Source organism: Rhinoraja longicauda, chromosome 33 (genome assembly GCF_053455715.1).
Source record: "Rhinoraja longicauda isolate Sanriku21f chromosome 33, sRhiLon1.1, whole genome shotgun sequence".
Taxonomy (NCBI): Eukaryota; Metazoa; Chordata; class Chondrichthyes; order Rajiformes; family Arhynchobatidae; genus Rhinoraja; species Rhinoraja longicauda.
The window spans coordinates 14459768-14480035 of record NC_135985.1 but is presented as its reverse complement, the minus strand read 5'-3'; the positions used below and the strand labels follow the sequence as shown (position 1 = coordinate 14480035).

General features: G+C 41.7%; 1 protein-coding gene across 2 annotated transcripts in view; it reads right to left on the bottom strand.

Annotated features, from left to right (window-relative positions):
• Positions 1-20268, bottom strand: part of LOC144609012 (AP-3 complex subunit sigma-2) — a 48476-nt gene that overhangs the window by 14830 nt on the left and 13378 nt on the right. Inside the window, exons 1-4 of one of the 2 annotated variants that reach the window (XM_078427326.1) lie at positions 19584-19733; positions 16420-16511; positions 12355-12466; positions 1606-1677 (exon numbers count right to left, since the gene is read on the bottom strand). In XM_078427326.1, the coding sequence (XP_078283452.1) occupies positions 1606-1677; positions 12355-12466; positions 16420-16511; positions 19584-19652 (345 nt within the window). In that variant the 5' untranslated portion in view covers positions 19653-19733. Of the gene's footprint in view, positions 1-1605; positions 1678-12354; positions 12467-16419; positions 16512-19583; positions 19734-20268 lie in introns of those variants that run through there. The other variant, XM_078427327.1, reaches the window with a different exon arrangement.

Sequence of the window (20268 nt, the reverse complement as noted above, 5' to 3'; positions counted from 1 at the left end):
GATCACCAAAAGTAAAACCTTCCAACAACAAAACAAGACCTCTGGGAGCTGAGGGAGCTCTGGTTATGGTTCCATTTGTGGGAAGGGGAGGATATGCCAGGAGTCCCAAGGGACTCTGTCATCATGAACGTCTGCTGCAATGAGTCTGTACACACATGGTCCTGATGGAGAAATCTGGGATTCAGTGTCAGTGACTAATTTGCATACCGAATACCATCTGGCTTCTGTCACTTTAACCCTGAAAAGTGTGTCCCACTTTACAATTAGTTTTGCTAGTGTCAAACATCAAATAAAGTCACACAACCTACATGTTCCGGACTTCTTTGAAAACATTTTGTTGAGTAAACTATGCGGTTGTTTACTTCTAACCTATTTGACTTTAAACAAGTCTTGCTAACTTAGTCATGTTATGGAATACTTAGACAAGAACGTATCCTTGATCACTAAGGTTAATGGATCCTTTTACCATTGTTTACTGTTTACGGCTATCAAGCCAAACATTAATCAGCCATGGATGACAACATCACTGATATTTACTCACTTGACAAGCACTTGTTATATATAATCCTCAAACACAAATAGACCACCAAGCTTCCTCATGGCATTCATTTCAAAACAATCCTGTTTATTCTGCAAAGTCTTTTTATTTCAGAGTACAAAAATGTGATTGTTATTCTTTCTGCAAAACATCCAATAAACATTAGTTTAAACAAATTTCTCACAATCTAGGCTAATAATCTAAATGATGGGAACTAAGTCCATAAGATATCCTACTATAATCGAGGCTTCAATCACTAACAATCAGGGGGACTGCAAAAGTATACAGAGCTTGTTTACTCTGAGCATAATATACAAGTAACCCCAAACAAAGCCAAAGCTTCCAAGGACATTTCTATTATAAAACCATCTCCAACAAAGTTTCACTTTTTAAAATCTAACCTCTGTTCTCAAGCCTGCAGCAACACAACACCAAGAGATTCACACACACTGCTGGAATGTAAGAGAAACAAGAAACAGTTGGATGAGATAAACCATAACCCCTGATGTGGTAAGGAATGCTCAGAGATAAACGGGGAGGAAAGGGGTTTCCTTAAACAAAATGACCCTGTGGTGCAGCTCCGGGAGTGCAAACAGAATCAACACGTTACCCAGTGTGCTGTCTTGTGCATGGCCGAGTTCAACAAAATATGGGTTTATCTACAATATCCATGGTTCTGGCTGATAGCTTCTCGGCTCCAGTCCTTCCATTTAATCTTAATCCAAAGTAAACAATGCACAATTTATGTTGGAAGGCTTTATGTCGGACTGCAATGTGAGAACAGATCCCAAGTTACTGAGACAAGCTAATCTGACAGCCTTCACAGAGCTGATCCGATCCAAACATTTAGCACTGAAATGCTCTAAACTTTATCAACTCAGTACTACATATACAGTGTGTAGTTGTTATCAGCTTCAGTATTTTACCAAACCAGATATATTTCTAAGCTCTTAGTAATATTGATCAAGCATTCTTATTCCATCAGCTATGTATGGTGCGATATAACTGAATTCCAAACAGTTATGCACAATTCAAAACATGATAAACAGCAGCAGATGAAGACTTACCTTGTCCATGTGAAATATAAGATCGAGCTCACAAACGTTTTCAAAACACTTGTCCAATGTTTCCACAAATACCTGAAGGAACAGATTAAGCAAACACCAACAGATTATTCAGTGGTCAGACAATGCCAACACCATCCAATTTGGTTGACTACAATGCACTCACACAGGATTCTGGACCACCACAATTGGATAAAATGTCCATTGCCTTTGCATAATTTGCTCAACCTTGCTCAAGTCAGGCTATATCATTTGAAGAGAAACAATTCACATTGCAGGTTGACAATCTTTTAGAGCCTGGATTGTTAACTGTCCCTCTACCTCAGACGTTGCCTAATCTGTATTTCCAGTATTTATTTAGATTTCCAACAACAATGGTATTTTGCTCAGAACGATGGCCTGGCTATAGATGTGCACATCACCACAATCAATTGTTGTAACATGGCCCATTGGGTTTTGACAGAATTTAGAAGTATGGGAAGAGGAAAGCCAAAAGTGGTTGGTCTGACTAAAAACATTAAAGTCAGGCCAACCACAGTATCATTGTTAAAACTGGGAGTATTTATCAGTTATGTGGTTAACATTGAAATGAGAAAACAGAGAAAACAGTGTACACACAATTATCCACAGCCCAGAGTTTCCTGTACCACGCATCACTGACTTTTACTATTTAGTACGGATTCCTCCATTTGAAAATATGAACAGTGGATTGTGTTACAAAGCTACACAAACTGAATCAGCATCATGAAATTTGAGTTAAAAAAATCCTAATAATCTCAGAATATTTCAGAAACCACCTTAACACTTCACCTTAGATAGACTACTCATCCAATAAGGAAACAAAGATAAGCAACTAATTTCTGGTCTGGGGAAGATTGATAACTATTACCAAGCAAATGTGCTGAGTGCACACAGCTGATAAAAGTGATAAAGAAGTAAAGCATGAAGCAGCTCAGATAAACAAGTTAAATTAGAATTGCAGGATATAATGACGTCCATTTCAGCCCCACTGATCCTGCAATGTCTTATTGATAGAGCTGTGTATCTTATTGCTTTATTTACAAGATGTGGCCATGACTGCCTATGCTAAAGGTTATTGCCTGGAGTCAGTCACAGTGGAGTTACAAAGGCCAGAGTGAGTAAGCAGAGCCTGGTGCCCACTCCTTCTATTTTATTGTATTCTCTGAAGGATATTAAGAAACTAGTAGAATTTAGTTGTTTCACAGTCACTATTGCCGACACTACCTGTTGATTTTAAGTCTACATATGTTACTGAAATTAAATACACCAACCACCTTTACAGGAAAACAAGGTGCTAGATCATCAGCTTTGGGCAGATTCAGAGCAATAGCCAGACCCACCCTCGCCATTGTTAACAGATGCGCTGCCATTCATTTATAATTTGTATTTTTCCAGGAGATGTTCAATTTTGTCTCAGGTTACTTTCTCTAAATGTCCTCTTACTCACTGTTCTCCAGTTGCTGGCCTCCACTTTTAATTAATAAATCTGGCAGTGTTCCAATACCATACATGGATTAAAGGGAGATTGGCAAGGAAAGGTAGTCGCCATTTAGCACATCGTTTAGACAGCTTAAAGTCAAAGATAATTGAGGTTGGAGCGTGATCTGAGATCAAAATGTTATGATATTTACAGAATATTTGGAGACCAATGACACTTCTGATGTCTCGGACTCCACCTTGTGGGAAGCTTTCAAGGCAGTTATGAGGGGTCATATTATTTCGTATGAAGCGTCTTTAAAGAAATCCAGAGAGAGACGTCTACAAGAAATTGATTCGGAGCTTTCTCCAATGGAGACGTTGTATAGGAGCACAAACAACCCCCAAACGCTGCAAAATATGCTCAGTCTTAAATATGAGTATAACACGATTCTAACAAATCAAGTCAGTGACCAGCTACTGCGACTGAAACAGCGATATTTTGAATTAGGGGACAAACCGCATACATTGTTAGCCCGTCAGCTTAGAGGGCAACAAGCAAGTAGGGCCATACATATAATAAAATCAGGCAAGGGTGTTGTTTTAACCGATCCAAAATTAATAAATGAACGCTTTAAGGAGTATTATCAAGAGCTGTATAAATCCAAAGCTAACGGTGATATCAATGCATGGTTAAAAAAGTTGGACATACCAAAATTAGATAGTGCCTCTTGTGAGGCCTTAAACTCAGAACCCTCCTCTGTAGAAATTATGGTTGCAATTAGGTCGTTGCAAAACGGCAAGAGCCCTGGGCCAGACGGTTTTGGAGTCGAATTTTATAAGACGTTTGCTGACCAGGTAACTCCGATCCTGCACAGGATGCTCTCCCACTCAATCGAGTTGAAAAAGCTCCCACCGTCATTGTACAATGCTAATATTTCTCTTATTGAAACAAGACAGGGATGAAACCAATCCCTCCTCATACCGACCAATTTCTATGCTTAATTTGAATTTTTACTAAAATAATGGCGACTAGACTAAATAAGTGTATAGAATCCATTATCCATACGGATCAGACCGGGTTCATCCCCAATAGATTCTCTTTCTTTAATGTTAGAAGAGTAATGAATATTATGTATCACAAATTCGACAGTTCTTCCAAACAAGCCATTCTGTGTTTAGACGCAGAAAAAGCTTTCGATCAGGTTGAGTGGGGATATTTACTCAGAGTGCTGGAAGAGTTTGGTCTTGGTGCCTCTTTTATTTCCTGGGTACGTCTTATATATGCTCATCCCACCGCTTCCATACTCACAAACCAGGATAAGTCACCCCCTTTTGCCCTTCAGAGGGGCACGCGACAGGGCTGCCCCCTCTCGCCGCTCCTCTTTGCGTTAGCCATTGAGCCGCTGGCAATCGGCATAAGAGGGCATGCGCTTATAAAACCGATAATACTGGGTGGGCTGGAACATAAGATTTCGCTTTATGCGGATGATATTGCCATCTTTGTATCTGACCCTGAACATTCTGTCCCTTACCTATTCCAGCTTATTAATTCCTTTGGCGAGGTCTCAGGTTACACTATAAACTGGCAGAAGAGTGAATTTATATCGATAACAGCAGAATTAGACCCTGTATTCTTAGCCAACATGCAGTTTAAAACAAATCCGGACAGTGTAAAATATCTGGGCATTAAAATATCTAAAAACCCCAAGACCCTTTTTAAAATTAACTTTACCGAAAGGTTGAACAAGCTAAAGGAAAACATAGAGAAATGGAGAACGTTGCCTATTTCCTTGATTGGCCGCGTGAACGCAGTAAAGATGGTCTCCCTGCCGAGATTTCTGTATTTATTTCAGAATGTCCCTATTTTTATCCCCAAATCCTACTTTAAGTTAATCGATTCTATCATTATGCCATTTATTTGGGGATATAAAGCACACAGGATCTCAAAAGCTTATCTTCAAAAAACGAGGGAACATGGGGGACTGGGGTTACTGTGCTTTTTATATTACTATTGGGCGGCCAATGTTAGAGTCATGGTATACTGGCAGTATGCATATGAACGGGGAGTTGGATATGACCTGCCCCCTTGGCTGGCGATTGAAAAAAGCTTAACCCCAAAAATTTCTCTCCCTGCTCTCCTTTTTTCATTACCCAGATCTCTCACCTCTCTTAGAGAGGATCACTTCACTCTGTCCAATGCTCAGAGAATATGGCACCAAATTAGGAAAGCTTGTGAGCTTCCAAATACGTCAATGCACGCCCCAATCTGGCATAACCACGCTTTCCCCCCATCATTTACAGACACAGCATTCAGAGAATGGAGCTGTAAAGGGATAGTTACAATAAAAGATCTTTACATAAATAGACACTTTGCATCATTTGATCAGCTACAATCCAAGTTCTCATTGCCCAAAACTCAATTCTTCAGGTATTTACAGCTGAGAAATTATGTTCGACAAAACAATTCGCTTTTTGAGTCCCTGCCCGAAGACGACTCGTTGTCCAAAATTTTGCTGGGTCCCCCGGAAGCAAAGAACCTAATCTCATCTTTTGTAGGTATCTTTTCAAACAAACTAGATAAATCTACTTTAAAAATAAAACAAACCTGGGAAGAAGACCTTAACATTGAAATTGATGACGATGTCTGGAAGGTAGTACTGAAAAGTATAAAATCCTGTTCTATTAATTCTAGGCTACAACTGATTCAATTCAAGGTTATACACAGATTACACTACTCTAAGGTTAAGCTGCATAAAATCTTTCCTGATCTCTCACCTTTCTGTAATAGATGCAAGACCGCTGAGGGTACACTCGCTCACCACTTTTGGACTTGTCCAAAACTTCACAACTTTTGGTGTCTTTTATTTCAATGGTACTCTACTGTTTTAAACGCCACTTTAACTCCGGACCCTGAAACTGCTCTATTCGGGTATTCCACAACACTTGAGAAGCTAGACCATAATGCTCGCACAATCTTGGTTTATGGTATGGTAATTGCCAACAGATGTATTTTGAAACTATGGAAATCAGACTCTGCTCCTCAGTTTGAGACTTGGTTAAGAGAATTAATGGGCATATTACACGTAGAGAGGTTGAGATATGAATTGTCTGGCAACCCTCAAAAGTTCTTCAACATATGGAACCCAGTGCTGCAGCATATTAAGGACAAGTAAAACTATCCCCTCAATGCCACATGCTTTTGTACCTTCTTTGAATCCAGCAGTGAAAATACTGAAATATTTGACTTGTGAAAATTACCTTGCCTCATGTTTTTGTGCTTTTGTCTTTTTTGTCACATTGTAGTTATGTTTTTAAAAAATTTATTTTTATTTATTTATTTGTTTGTTTTTGCTTGTTTGTTTTCATGATTATGTAGGGAAGGGGAGGGATGGGGTTTACTGTTGTTATTATATGCACTGTAATCAATTAAATTAAAAATTAAAAAAATAAACATTTTTTTTTAAAAAAAATTAAAAAAGGGAGATTGGCAACAAAAACAGAAATAATCACCTGATCCCCTCTACTAGTTTGACTGTATCTAACATCCAATGGTCACCCTCTAAGGAAGATACCAAGAATCCAGAATGTTACAAGGATCTGACTAGTAGAACAGAGAAAGGCTCACTCGTCTGTTTAGTTACAAATCAGATTTATTGGCAAGAGAGAGAACAAAAACAATACTTGTCTCGGTATGCGCGGGGCCCGTTTTACAGCTGCACACCTCTCTATTTCTGCCTCTGTCTGCAGCACCGATCACGACCCAGCCCATCGGTGAACCCCTCTCGTACAAGAACTAACTAATGCCTTTATCCCGACAGGAATCAGTCGTTGAAAATAACCGCCGTTGTCCTGGCCAATAGCGCTGCTTCCAAATTCAAATTGCAACAGATAGCAGGACCCTGCATCTAAGCAAAGCATCCCCCCCCCCCCCCCCCCGGATACAAAGCGCTACTGGCCGCAGACTTGGCGCGCAAGGCAATACACACAGGGCTATCGGCTTGGCATGGCAAGTTTTAAACATAGCGCAACCAGCCATTGAACATAGCGCTACAAGCTACAGCACTATGAGGCTGTAAACATAGCGCTACCAGCCACAGCACTATGAGGCTTTAAACATAGCGCTACCAGCCACAGCACTATGAGCCACAGATTGTTCAGGAAAAACTCTTATTACACCGAAAGGGTGCAGAAAGCATTTACTCAAATGGATCTCGGGATGAGGGATTTCAGCTGGATAATTAGACAGGGAAAAGCTGGAATTGTTTTCTTTGGAGCACAGAATATTGAGAAGAGATTTGATGAGGTGTTCAAGAACAGGAATAAATTAGATCGGGGAAGTAGAGGGAGCTCTTTCCATTAGCAGAAAACTAACGAACAAAGGAGCATTGATTTAAAATTTAGGCCAAAATATATAAGGGGGTGTGCAGAATAACTAGTTCTACCAGAAAGCAGACAGGATCTGGAATTCACTGTCAGTGTGGATGTAGGAGACGGAATCAATCAAGGCATTCAAAAAGGAAATGGATAGGAACATGCAAACATATTTTGCCAGCCAATGGAGAAAGAGGGCAGGAAAGAAACCAATGGGAATACTCTGCTGAGAGCGAGTATGAACTCACTGGGTTAAACTGCCTCCTTCCATAGCAGAACAATTCCATGATAATGGGGGTGGGGGTGCTGTAGGGTGATGTTGTAGGTGTGAGGAACTGGGTCACATGGTGTGATGAGAGAGTAAGCTGGGAAAGTTAATACCATGGTGATCCTACCCAGCTGTAGAGAGGTGGGGGGCATGCTAAGGCAAGCACAGCAAGCTTCAATGATTTTGTTGCTCTCCTGATCCAAGCAAGAGGAATAACCATTGTGCGATTGGTGATACCAGCTTGGTCAGCAACAGTTCACCCATACAAAGCCGGGGCAAGGTTTCTTAGACATAGTGGAAGAGGGGTGTTTTTCTGACAGGAGGTCTGTGATCAGTAATATTTTTGGATGAAAATGTAGGTGGTCTAAGTTTGCAGATGACACAAAAATTGGGGGAGTTGTGCATCGTGAGGACAATTGATAAAGGATACAGTAGGATGTGGACCAGTTGAGAATGTGGGCAGAAAAATGGCAGTTGGAATTTAATACAGACAAGTGCAAGGTGATGCATATTAGGGGGTCAAATGTAAGAGGAATGAATACAGTAAATGACAGGACACTTGGGTGCATTAATGTACAGAAGGATCTTGGGGTACAAGTTCATTGCTTCACAAATTGGCAACACTGGTGAATAGGGTGGTAAAGAAGTGTATGGCATGATTGCCTTCATCTGTCAGGACAATGAGTATAAAAGATGACAAGTGATGCTTCAGCATAAAACTTTGATTGTGTTGCATTTGGATTATTGTGTGCAGCCAAACATTATAGGAAGCACTTGAAGACTCTGGAAAGGGTGCGGAAGAAGTTCACCAGGGTGCTGCCTGGATTGGAGAGCCTTAGCTACAAGGAGAAGTTGTACAAACTTGGATTATTTTCTCTGGAGTATCAGAGGCTGACAAGCTATCTGTTAGAAGTATATATTACGAGAGGCATAAATTGAGTAGACTGTCAGAATCTTTTTTCTACTATGGGAATGTCAAGAACTAAAGGAAACGGCTTTATTGGAAAAGGGGAAAGTATAAAGGAGATGTGAAGTCAAGTTTTTTTTTTACACGGAATAGTTGTAGGTTTCTGGGACACACTACAAAGGGAGGTGATGGAAGCAGATACGATAGGAATGTTTAAGAAGCTTTTACAGACACATTAACAAACAGGGATTAGAGGGAAATGGACTATGTGCAGGCAGATGGAATTAGTTAGATTGGTATCATAGTCAGCACAAACACGATGGGCCCTTCCCCTGCATTATTGTTTTATGATCTATATTCTAAACCCAAAGCTGCACTGCATTGTAAAATAACTGCTGGCAAGTGAACAGAGAACAAGGAATTGGGCATTTAGAAAATATCTGCTAGTCTGTCATTATTGGCAATAATGACTGACATGGACTTCAGGAAAATAACAGAGAGCTTTGCCGCTGTTTATACCAAGGCAAGGTTTTACTGAAATTGCTGTCTTTAGTGTGGTACATTAGTGGGGAGCAATCCATCCCCAGCCCAGCCCCCTGCAGTTGGACAAAATAAAAATCAGATCTGGCCCGAGAGATCAATTTCAATGTTTGCTGTTTTTGAACCGTAAGGAGCCAAATACTGGATTACTGGATGACTAAAATGGTGAGCAGGTGAGGACAAGCGGAGGGGTGGGGGGGCTGATTTTTATTAAAATCAGAAGGACTCACTGTAAAGAATCTTCTATGTCTCCACCAATGCTGTCCCAGCTAGACTCCACAATGTCTTGGATAACATTCCGCAATCTTTCAAGAAATGCCCCTTTGATCTGGGAGTATCTGATCAATAAAACCATTCCACCTGATATGAACAATTTAAAGATCTGAACATAAGGCCATTGATTCGTTAAACAGTAAAAGGGAAAATTTATTATGCACACCCTTATCAAACCATTTGAGAGAAAAGACATGATTAGATTGCATATTGGAATGAAATTCAGCAGTTTTTGCAGATAGTCAGAGCCATAGAACCATAAATCTTAAAATACCTAAAGATAGATGATGCCTAATAAAACAATGTATCCTGGTTACTGTAATATTTAAGATTTTATTATATTTTAGTTCACAAATAAAACTGGGTTATTTCCTTTCTTTAATGCTGACTGCAGTAATAGATGGCATGCGTTGGAATTTATCTCCTCGAAATTGCTGTTAATTCATTCATTAATTAAGCCAATTAAGGTCGTTCGCAACTGCTCATCCAGGGTTCTCTATTACTCATCTCAGCTCTTCGTCCTGGCACTGGCAGTTTAGAGACACATGTTGCAGACTTTTGTTCTAAAACACTTACATCTCCAAGTCTTACCTCTCAATTCCAAAAAGCTCTTTTTTAAATTCAAAACTTTGGTCAACACCTCTCTACAAATCTTTCCTGCCTTCCTCGGATTAATTCAATGGATATTCAGGGGATATTTTCTGGTATGTATAATTCTGAGCATGTGTAAAAATCACTAAATTTCATTTAAAGACACAACCTAACCTTGTCTTTTCTCTGAAATAGTTTGATAGGGATGTAGAACACTTAAGTAAATTAGGAGGGCAAAAAGTGGCATAAGATAATCCTCACAAATAAGGTAAAGGAGAATGGAAAAGATTCTTTAAGTATATTAAAAGCACAAGGGTAACTTGGGAGAGAGTAGGTCCCCATAAGGATCAGTGTGGTCATCTTCGTGTGGAGCCACAGGTGATGGGCGTGGTCTTAAATGAATATTTCCCATCTGTGTTTGCCATGGCGAAGTACATGGAACCCCTCAAGTAAATCACATTGAACGCACGTCAGAATCACCTTAAAACTAGGTGGAAACAAAGAACTGCAGATGCTGGTTAATACACAAAATGACATAAAGTGCTAGAGTAACTCAGCAGGTCAGACAGCATTTCTGGAGAACATGGATAGGTGATGTTTCAGGTTGGGACCCTTCTTCAGAATGATTCACATCACTGAATTTCTCCAGCACTTTGTGTCATTTCACCTTAAAACTCGGCATTGATGCCGCTGGTCTGCACCAGCAAGCCCTTCTTCATGTGGCTGTTGTTGTGGCTCACGTTGTAACTCTGGCCGGTAGCACTCTCTTCAGGCTGCCGCAACCGACAGGACGTGCTCGGTCGCTATAGGACTCTCTTCCTCTCTCACCAGCTGCAGGTTCTTCATATCGGCTGTCACTTTGTCCACTTCCCTTCTTTCCTTTTCCCGGGGTCAAGATGGAAAGTGTCAGCGACTGTAAGGGAGAAGGAGGCGGCGGTGAAGGGGGAGCAGCGGAGTGGACAAAGCAACGGCCGACAGGAAGAAGTGATCGGTGGTAAGAGGGGAGGGAGCCCCACGGTGACCAAGCGCTTCCTGTCAGTGGCGGCGGCCTGAAGAAAGTGCTGACATCCAGGGGCTACAACGTGAGCCACAATAACACCAGCTGCTGGTGAAGAAAGGCTCGCTGCTGCAGCTTGTGGAAGATGTTGGCGACTTGGCTGGGAATTGCTCTCCACCATCTTCTCCATTCTCGCTAGTCTTCCCAGTGTCACACTGACGGTGGCCGAAACTGGAAAGGCAGCGTACCCGGACGATGATTTATGTCTATGAAGCCGAGGGCGCGGAAGCCCTTACCATCCTCCCATTGCAATGACGCAGGTCATTCAGGAAATGGGACCATCTATTGTGACTTGCATACTTAAGTGCAAGTTTACGTAACTCGCCAATTAAGCAAATCGGGAATGCCTGGAAAAGGACTAGAGTGGTATTCTGAAGCTTACTGGCATTACATGGGAAGAGATGCTGGTGCTCTTGAAGTGGTGAAATCCCTGGGGCCTGACCTGCTATATCCCAGGGCATTGTGGAAAGTGAGGGAAGAAATTGCTGGGACCGTGAGAGGATTTGTACCTTCATCCACTGCGTGTGAGGTACTGGAAGATTGGAGGATGATTAACGTAGTACCTTTAATTAAGCAGGGCTGCAAAGAAAACTCAAGGAACTACAGGCTCTGGTGAGAAATGTATTGAAGGAGATTTGTATTTAGAAAGGCAAAAACAGAATTAGAATAATCAGAATGTTTTTGCGTGTGGGAAATTGTGTTTCTAGGTGTTATCGAGGTGGACTTTAGCAAGGCCTTTGACAAGGTTTCAAATGGTCCAGAAGGTTGGAATACATTGGATCCTGGGTGAGCTAGCCAATTAGATACAAAATTAGCTTGGTGGTAGGAGGCAGGGAATGGTCGTGAAGGACTATATTTCATATTGGAGGCTCGTAACCAGTGGTGTGCCACAGGGATCAGTGCTGGATCTTTTATTATTCGTCATATATATTAATGATTTGCAAGAGAATTAAACTCACTGTGACAATGTCAATACTACCAATCCAAATAAATTCAAAGGAATCTTCAGTAATGACCAAAAAGGTCAACCTATTAAACTTCACTTTGCTAACACAAGTGCAGTCAGACATTGAACTGCCTTCTTTGAAGAGTCTATCCAGTTCTTTCCTTCCAGTGGGATTGTCCTTCCCAGTGAGGTGCTCCATGAGATGCAGATACAACCTCTCTCCACAACCCAGCAGATGAGGTGTAAATTATTTTCTCAAAAATGTTTAGCGGTCTGAATGCATGGACAAGCTGGGACGTTCCCAGTCAATCCCAAAGGAATAACGAAGGTAAGACACAAGAACGGAACTCAGCACCAACCTGTATCAGATCCAGGATCCCCAACTCGCTCTCCGAAGAGTCGACACAGAACAAGAAATAGAGGGTTGCATAGTGTCGGTAGATCAGCTTGTAATCTGACCCTCCAATCAAACTGTAACAAATCAGAGGCAATTACAAACACCAACGAAAAATCCTTCTTTTAAACCGTCTGTCTTAGATAGAGGCTTTGCTCAATGGAAAAGTTATGGAATCAAAAGGGTGGGAGATCTTTATCATAAGGGAACTTTTCTTTCGTTTCAGGAGTTACAGCAGAAGTACGGATTACATGTTAATAATTATTTTAGATATTTACAACTTAGAGATTATGTAAAATCACACATGCAAGAATATAAGTTTAGAGGTCCAGAAACACTTGATGTATGCCTGAATCGACATTATAACTCAAATAAATTAATATCTTTTATTTACAATATTCTCCTTGACATTGACATTCCGTCATCAGAATCTTATAGACGAGCATGGGAGGACGAATTGAATCAATTTATAATGCAAGATATATGGGATGAAAGTTTACAACATATACATCAATGTTCATTGAATACTAGACATTCCTTAATACAATTTAAAATAATACATAGATTACATTATTCGAAGACAAAATTAAATAGGATTTTTCCTAGTATCTCTCCTATGTGTGATAAATGTCAATTTCAAGAAGCTAATTTAACTCATATTTTCGTAACTTGTATAAAAATGCAAAACTTCTGGTTGGAGATTTTTAAAATAGTTTCTAAAGTTATTAATAAAAAAATTAGATATGGACCCAAAATTAATTATATTAGGATTATCAGAACATACTACAAATTTTACAGTAAGTCAGGTACATTTTCTTGATTACAGTCTAATAACTGCGATAAAAACTAATACTTAAATTTTGGAAAAAACCAATAACCCCCACAATTAAAATGTGGACTATGGAAATGACAGAGACCCTGCATTTGGAAAAAATAAGGTTTGCCTTAATCAACAAACCTGAGTTATTTTTAAAAATATGGTCTCCATTTATTGAATTTTTAGAAAAGTAAATGGGTTTGGCACAGGACTAAAATAGAAAAATAAAAAAATTTAAATAAAAAGTTGAAACTTGAGTTGGGGGTTGGATGTACAGCTGTGGTTTTTGTCTCCCGGATCTACTCCCGTTAATTTTTATTGTTAGATCCTTTTTTTTTTTTTTTAACCCTCTTACTCTCTCTTCCCAAGTTCATAGTTTTATATTTTTATTTTACTTTCTCTCTTCAAAAATTTAAAAATTGAAGCTATGTAAGAACTTTGTAACAAATGTGTTTTTTTTAAATTTCGATTTGTACATATGCTTTTTTTAAAAAAAAATATTTAAAAAAAAATAATAAATTTAAAAAAAAACAGAACAAGAAATAGAGGGTTGCATAGTGTCGGTAGATCAGCTTGTAATCTGACCCTCCAATCAAACTGTAACAAATCAGAGGCAATTACAAACACCAACGAAAAAAACAGGGCAAGTACACGAATATTGCCGACAATAACTCAGAGAAGAACACGGGAAGCAAGATCTCTTTGTTGGAAGTAGGTGGATTGCATTCATAAATGTTGGGAGCAATGCCTTGCTGTCAGATGCAGGCATAAAAAGGAATTAAATGATTTAATTGAGACACTAACAGGAGAAAATGAATGGAAAGTAAGATACGGCTGAGGCATCATTGAGATATTTTGGCCCCATTTGTGATATCAACAGAGGAGAGCCCAAATCCCAACTGTAATAGGTTCAATGAACGCATTAGAGATAAAGGACTGAAGCAACTACAGGAAGTAAAACCAACTGATCTTCCACACTTCACAAACCACAGCTCAAGGTTCCACACAAGGTCACTATTGAGACTGCAGATTAATTAATAGTGATCTTCCAAAATTCCCCAGTTTTTGAAAAAAAAATCCAGAAGGGAGAAAGTAAAAAATGTAATTTAAAATTGGAGTTAGTCTAACTACAATTATTGGCAACATTCTGGAATGCACCATTAAAGATGTAGGTGATAAAAGTTCAAGCTAGATGAACAGCAAAGGGAATGCAGACAGAAACTGCTGGAATTACTGCGCAGATCAGACAGCGGGGGGGGGGGGGGGGGGTGGAGTAGAACAGGGAAATATAGTCAAGGACCTTTCAGCGTATTCTGGAAAAACATTTACAGAGAAAGGAAAGAAGGTGGAGAGACGAAAAAGAAATTATGTGAGCAGGTGAGGATAGATCGCCTGACATCCGCGGTGGTTTCTGAACCTGTTGGTAAAGCTCAGAGAAGAGAAGGATGTGTCTGGGGCAGAGGTCAAGAGGAGTGGGAGGATGCAATCGGAGGTTATAAGAGGAAAGAGAAAGCAAAATGCTGGAAATGGGAGATGCTGGTGAAGAAGCTGATTATGTTGAAACCAGGGAGGCTGTAATATAGCCAGTCGGAAAACAAGGCTCTATTGAGCTTCCTGGGAGCAACATCAGCGACCAAAGGTGGAGAGGTCGATGTGAAAGGTAGTTGGAAGCTCAAGATTACCCTTGGAAGATTAGCCAACAAAGGTTTCTGCAAATCTATACTGGTGATTATTATAAACATCAAAAGCAGTGCACTAATATAGAAGTGCACAAATCACAGGAAAAGGCGCGTCTCTGGATAATGAGATAGAGGTAAAAGGGAAGGTTCTGTATACACTGGAATTTAGAAGGATGAGGGGGGATCTTATTGAAACATATAAGATAATTAGGGGATTGGACACATTAGAGGCAGATAACATGTTCCCAATGTTGGGGGAGTCCAGAACAAGGGGCCACAGTTTGAGAATAAGGGGTAGGCCATTTAGAACGGAGATGAGGAAGAACTTTTTCAGTCAGAGGGTGGTGAAGGTGTGGAATTCTCTGCCTCAGAAGGCAGTGGAGGCCAGTTCGTTGGATGCTTTCAAGAGAGAGCTGGATAGAGCTCTTAAGGATAGCGGAGTGAGGGGGTATGGGGAGAAGGCAGGAGCGGGGTACTGATTGAGAGTGATCAGCCATGATCGCATTGAATGGCGGTGCTGGCTCGAAGGGCTGAATGGCCTACTCCTGCACCTATTGTCTATTGTCTATTGTTGCATATGCATTTGAGGTGCCGAAAGAAGGGAGTAGGGTTGGATGCAGACGTGAGCCAGAGTTTGACCAGGAATGTCCCTTTGTCTTGCTTATTTATTATTTTTAGGATCTGACAAAGACGGCATTTATCACCTTTCCCTAACGCCGCCAGCCACGGGCATTAACAGTGAAGGTGCTCCCACGGTGCCATTAAAGAGGGAGTTCTAATACTCAGGCCCAGCAGAGATGAAAGGCTAGCAACATATTTTGCAAGTCAGTTCACCATCCTCCCTAGAGAGAATGTGTACGTGCCTGCTGCCCTTGATGCAGAGGTTGCAGGTTTGGGAGGATTGTGGGAGTAGGCTGGGCAAGGAGCTGCTGTGTATTTTGCAGCCGTTTTGTGCCGGTGGTGGAGGGAGGGAGGGTCTACAGTGGTAAAAGGTGTCCCAATACAGTGAATTGCTTTGTCCTGGATGATATTCAGCTTCTGCAGTTACTGGAGCTGCACTTATCCACAGAATGCATTAGAGATATATAGATGTTTGCTGTAGATGGTTTCTACCAGGGCCCCCAAGTGTCAGGGTGTGGAACTACACATGCATGTTGGAAGGCAAATGATATATTGTCCTTTATTATTTGTCCTATGAAAATAGGTGCACAGGTAGACAGAGTGGTGAAGGTGGTGTTTGGCACACTTGTCATCATTAGTCAAGGCACAGAGTACAGGAGTTGGGATATATTACAAATGTACAAGTCGTTGATGACACCACACTTGAAGTATTGTGTATGTTTCTTGTTTCCCTCCTGTAGGATGGATGCAATTAAACTGGAAAGGGTGTAAAGATCACCATGATCTAGATGACAGCGGTGGAGGCTTAAAGGGCTGGGTGATCGACTTCTGGTTACTGGTCTCAGGCCAAGACTGGGGCCCACCGTAAACCGTCGCTCTCTGCTAGAACTCGCTGTTCTCTAGCACCACTTACCTGCCACCTTCCAGAAAGTTGCAAACATTTTCATCTCTCCTGGACACCAGCTGGAAAGTTTCACGGATAATCTGCTGTTGCATATCCTCCGACTGAAGACATAAAACAAACACAATCAGTTGCAAGGAGCACAAACCCAAACTACTCAACCCCTTTGTCCCAGAACCAGCTTGTGATCCTTATCTGATCCACTTCCAACTCAAGTACATAAAGGAGACCACCACTTTATACCATACCTAGATATGGCCTCACCAACATCCTGCAGAGACGTTGCAGAACCTCAGCCCTTGCAATCTATAGTAACGACAGATGTGAGGTGGATGGAGTAGATTGGCAATCCACACACAAGTTACAGCGAACCCAGCAGGACCGGTAACCTGGCCGAAGGCTCATTGGACGGTGTAACGGGGAGGGAGCTGGAGACATGTGATGAGGAGCATGGGCCGGTCGGAGGGTGGACCGGCCTTAATGGTAGGCTACAGGAGGCATCCCCGGGACACAAAGAAGACCGGGATAAGAGAGGGAAATCTGTTCATGGAAACTGCTCCAGTACATCGAGCGCATGGACCAATAATGGTGCCAAAACATGGCAGCGCCTGCACGTGTAATATATGGGAAAATATTTTTACTGTGCAGTTGCATATGTGACAAATAAAGCAATATTGAACCATAACTCAAAAAAAATCTACCTTGTCTAATCTGACTTCTCTTGCACTAAACCATGTTCAATGTGCCAGTTTGGTTAAGACTTTCTCAATGTCCTGCTACAATTTCTCCACTCTGCCAGCTTTCAGAAAGATGTTAGGCTACATGGGTTGTATTTTCATGCTTAATGACTCTCTCTCTCTCTGACATTCACTCCTTTCTTGCATTGGGATGTTATATTTACTGCTTCCAACTGGCTGGAATCCTGACTAAGGGCCCTGTCCTGACTGCCTGAAATGTAATAAAACTCACATAACCCCTCAGCCTCTCTAATCCAAAGAAAACAATCCCAGACTTCACAGTCTCTCTTCATAATTACACTTCTACACAATTTCTCTTTAAATCCTCGCGTACTTTACATCCAGTCTTCAGGCTGGTTATCGAACTCTATCCGGTATCTTAGCTATGGCCTAACAAGAGATTTATGCAGTCCTGCACGGCCTCCTTTCTCTTCACTCATGCTTCAACCAGTAAAGGCAACTAGCCAATGACACTCATATTACCTGCCCTTCTACCTTCAGGTTTGTGGAAATGCAGTCAAGGTACCTCTACAATGTAAAAAATCCATAATTTATTCAGCATTCTCATGTCTTGGCCACCCCAAAATGCATCACTTCTACCCAATAAATTCCATTTCCAGTGATGTCTTTCTGATATCTAAACTATTTTCCCCCCTATTTCCCCTTATCATCTGCAAACATAAATCATTGGTGGATAGTTAAAATAAACCATGAAAAGCAAATGTACATAAGAACAGTTCAGCACAGGAACAGGCCCTTCGGCCCACAATGTCTGTGCCAACCTTGACGCCAAATTAAACATCCACCTGTATGTGGTCTAAAACCCTCCATTCCTGGCCTGCTCGTGAGTTTATTTTCCTCTCCCCCACCCCACCTAAAGTAAGTCCTGTTGCATTTGGCATTTCCACCCTGGGAGATTCTGTCTAACCTATCTATGTCTTTCATAATTTTATAAATTATGAAAGGCACTAGTTTCCATCAGAATTCCCCTCACAGCTTCTGATACTCACGTTTAGACCTCAATACAAACACCTCCAGCACAAACACCATTGCTTAATTAGTTTTATAATTAACTGATAACTGGTGAACCAAACTGCCATCTTTCCCTGAATAACAATGTATTTTACATTTCCATGAGAAAACTGATCCAAACTTTATTAAACACCTATCCATAAAGATTTCTTCAATCATGTTCCCTTCAACATTCCTTGTTTAAAAAAATATATGAAGCAGCAATCACTTATTACTAAAACCAATTGAATTAAAAGGGTAACATTGAGTACAAAATTAATCACTGGACAGACTGCAGACAGTGGGGGTGGACAATTAATTTTTAGACTGGTAGTGTATAATAAGATAAGGAAGAGAGGGAGGAGATTATTCTAGCCCTTATATATGTGGTCATTCATCATCTATTTTCCTGCCCTTTAATTGTCCACAACTTATCAATCTCTGTTCTGAATAAACTCAATGACCCAGCCTCTGGGGTAAGGAATTCCAAGGATTTGCCTCCTCTGTGTAATAAAAGCTCGAATTAATGGTCCCCCCTTTCTTTGAGATTGTCACAACCTCAAAATCCCTTTTGACAAGGTCCTGCATGGTATGCCAGTCCTGATTAAATTACATGGTACCCAGGGTGAACTAGCCAATTGGATACAAAATTGATTAGGTGGAAGGAGTCAGATTGGAGGCCTGTCACCAAGAGCGTGCCACAGGGATCAGTGTTGGATCCATTGTTTGGGTATATTAATTATCTGGATATCTAAGTGGTGTGATTAGTAAGTTTTATTAGTGTGATTAGTACGACCAAAATTAGTCGTATAATGGAGGGTGAATAAGGCTATCTAGAGCAACTGGGAAAGTGGGCAAAGGAATGACAGATGGAATTTAACTCCTAGGTAATGCATTTTGTCAAGTTAAACCAGACCAGGACACAGACAGTGCATGACAGGGCGCCGTGGATGTTTGTTGAGCAGACATAGGAGTGCAGGTATGTAGTTCCATGAAAGCGGAGGCATAGGTGTGACGAAGGAGGTGTTTGGACACTTGCCTTCATCGGTCAAGTTTTGGGCACAAAAGTTGGGATGACATATTACAAGACATTGATGAGACAGCACTTGGAGCATTGTGTGTAGTTCCGGTCGCCCAGCTATATAAAGGATGTAGTTAAACTGGAAATAGTGCAGGATAGATTCTCCAGGATGTTACCAGGACTGGAGGCGTGAGTCAGAATGAGAGGGTGGAACTGTCTTTCAGGGAGCAAAGCTGTGACCTCGGAGGAGTTTATAAAATCATGAGGGGCACAGGTAAGATGGAGAAACCACAGCCTGTTCCCCAAGGCAAGGCAGTCCCAGACCAGAGGGGAAGGCATGAAGCTGGAGCTCGCCCCATGGGTGCGGTATCCCGTGGAGGAGGCCTGTCCCGAGATCGCCTACTCACGAAGTGCTGGTAGAAACGGCTGAGCCGCGGCTTCCCATGATTGTTAAACACCAAGATCGCCTTGATCATCCTCCCGATCGTCCACCACTTCCGGACGGCTTGCACCGCTTCCGGCTCTGTTAACAACCGCGCCTGACCGAGCGCGGCGGCGCCGTGCTGCCCCCTGCCGGCGCGGTGCGGTGCAATGCTGCCCCCCCTGCCGGCGCGGTGCTGCCCCCTTCCGTCTTCCCCAGGGGTTGATGCCGCACCCCTCACTAACGCGGATAGAGTGTATTCCTGTGCGTGGTGGCCTCTGGGCAAGGCGAACCACCATTGACTCAGGATTCCCAGAACGGCGTCTGGAGCTCTGGCAGCGGAGAAATCGGATTTCAACCGAGATTTAATAGCGTCAGAAACTCGGGTGGTCAGGCGGTATCCGTGGAGAAAATGGACAGACGATTGAAGAAGGGTCCCGACCGGAAACGTCGTCTGTCCGCATGACTCCACAGCTGGTAGTCCATAGAGCTCAGAGGACCATCGGAACACAGCTAGCAGCCTTGGAGGGCATCTACAACACACGATGCCTCAGAAAAGCCACCAGCATCCGCAAAGACTCTTCACACCCCTGCAACAGTCTGTTCGAACTTCTACCATTGGGCAGACGATACAAGGCCTTCTACGCCCGCACCTCCAGACTCAGGAACAG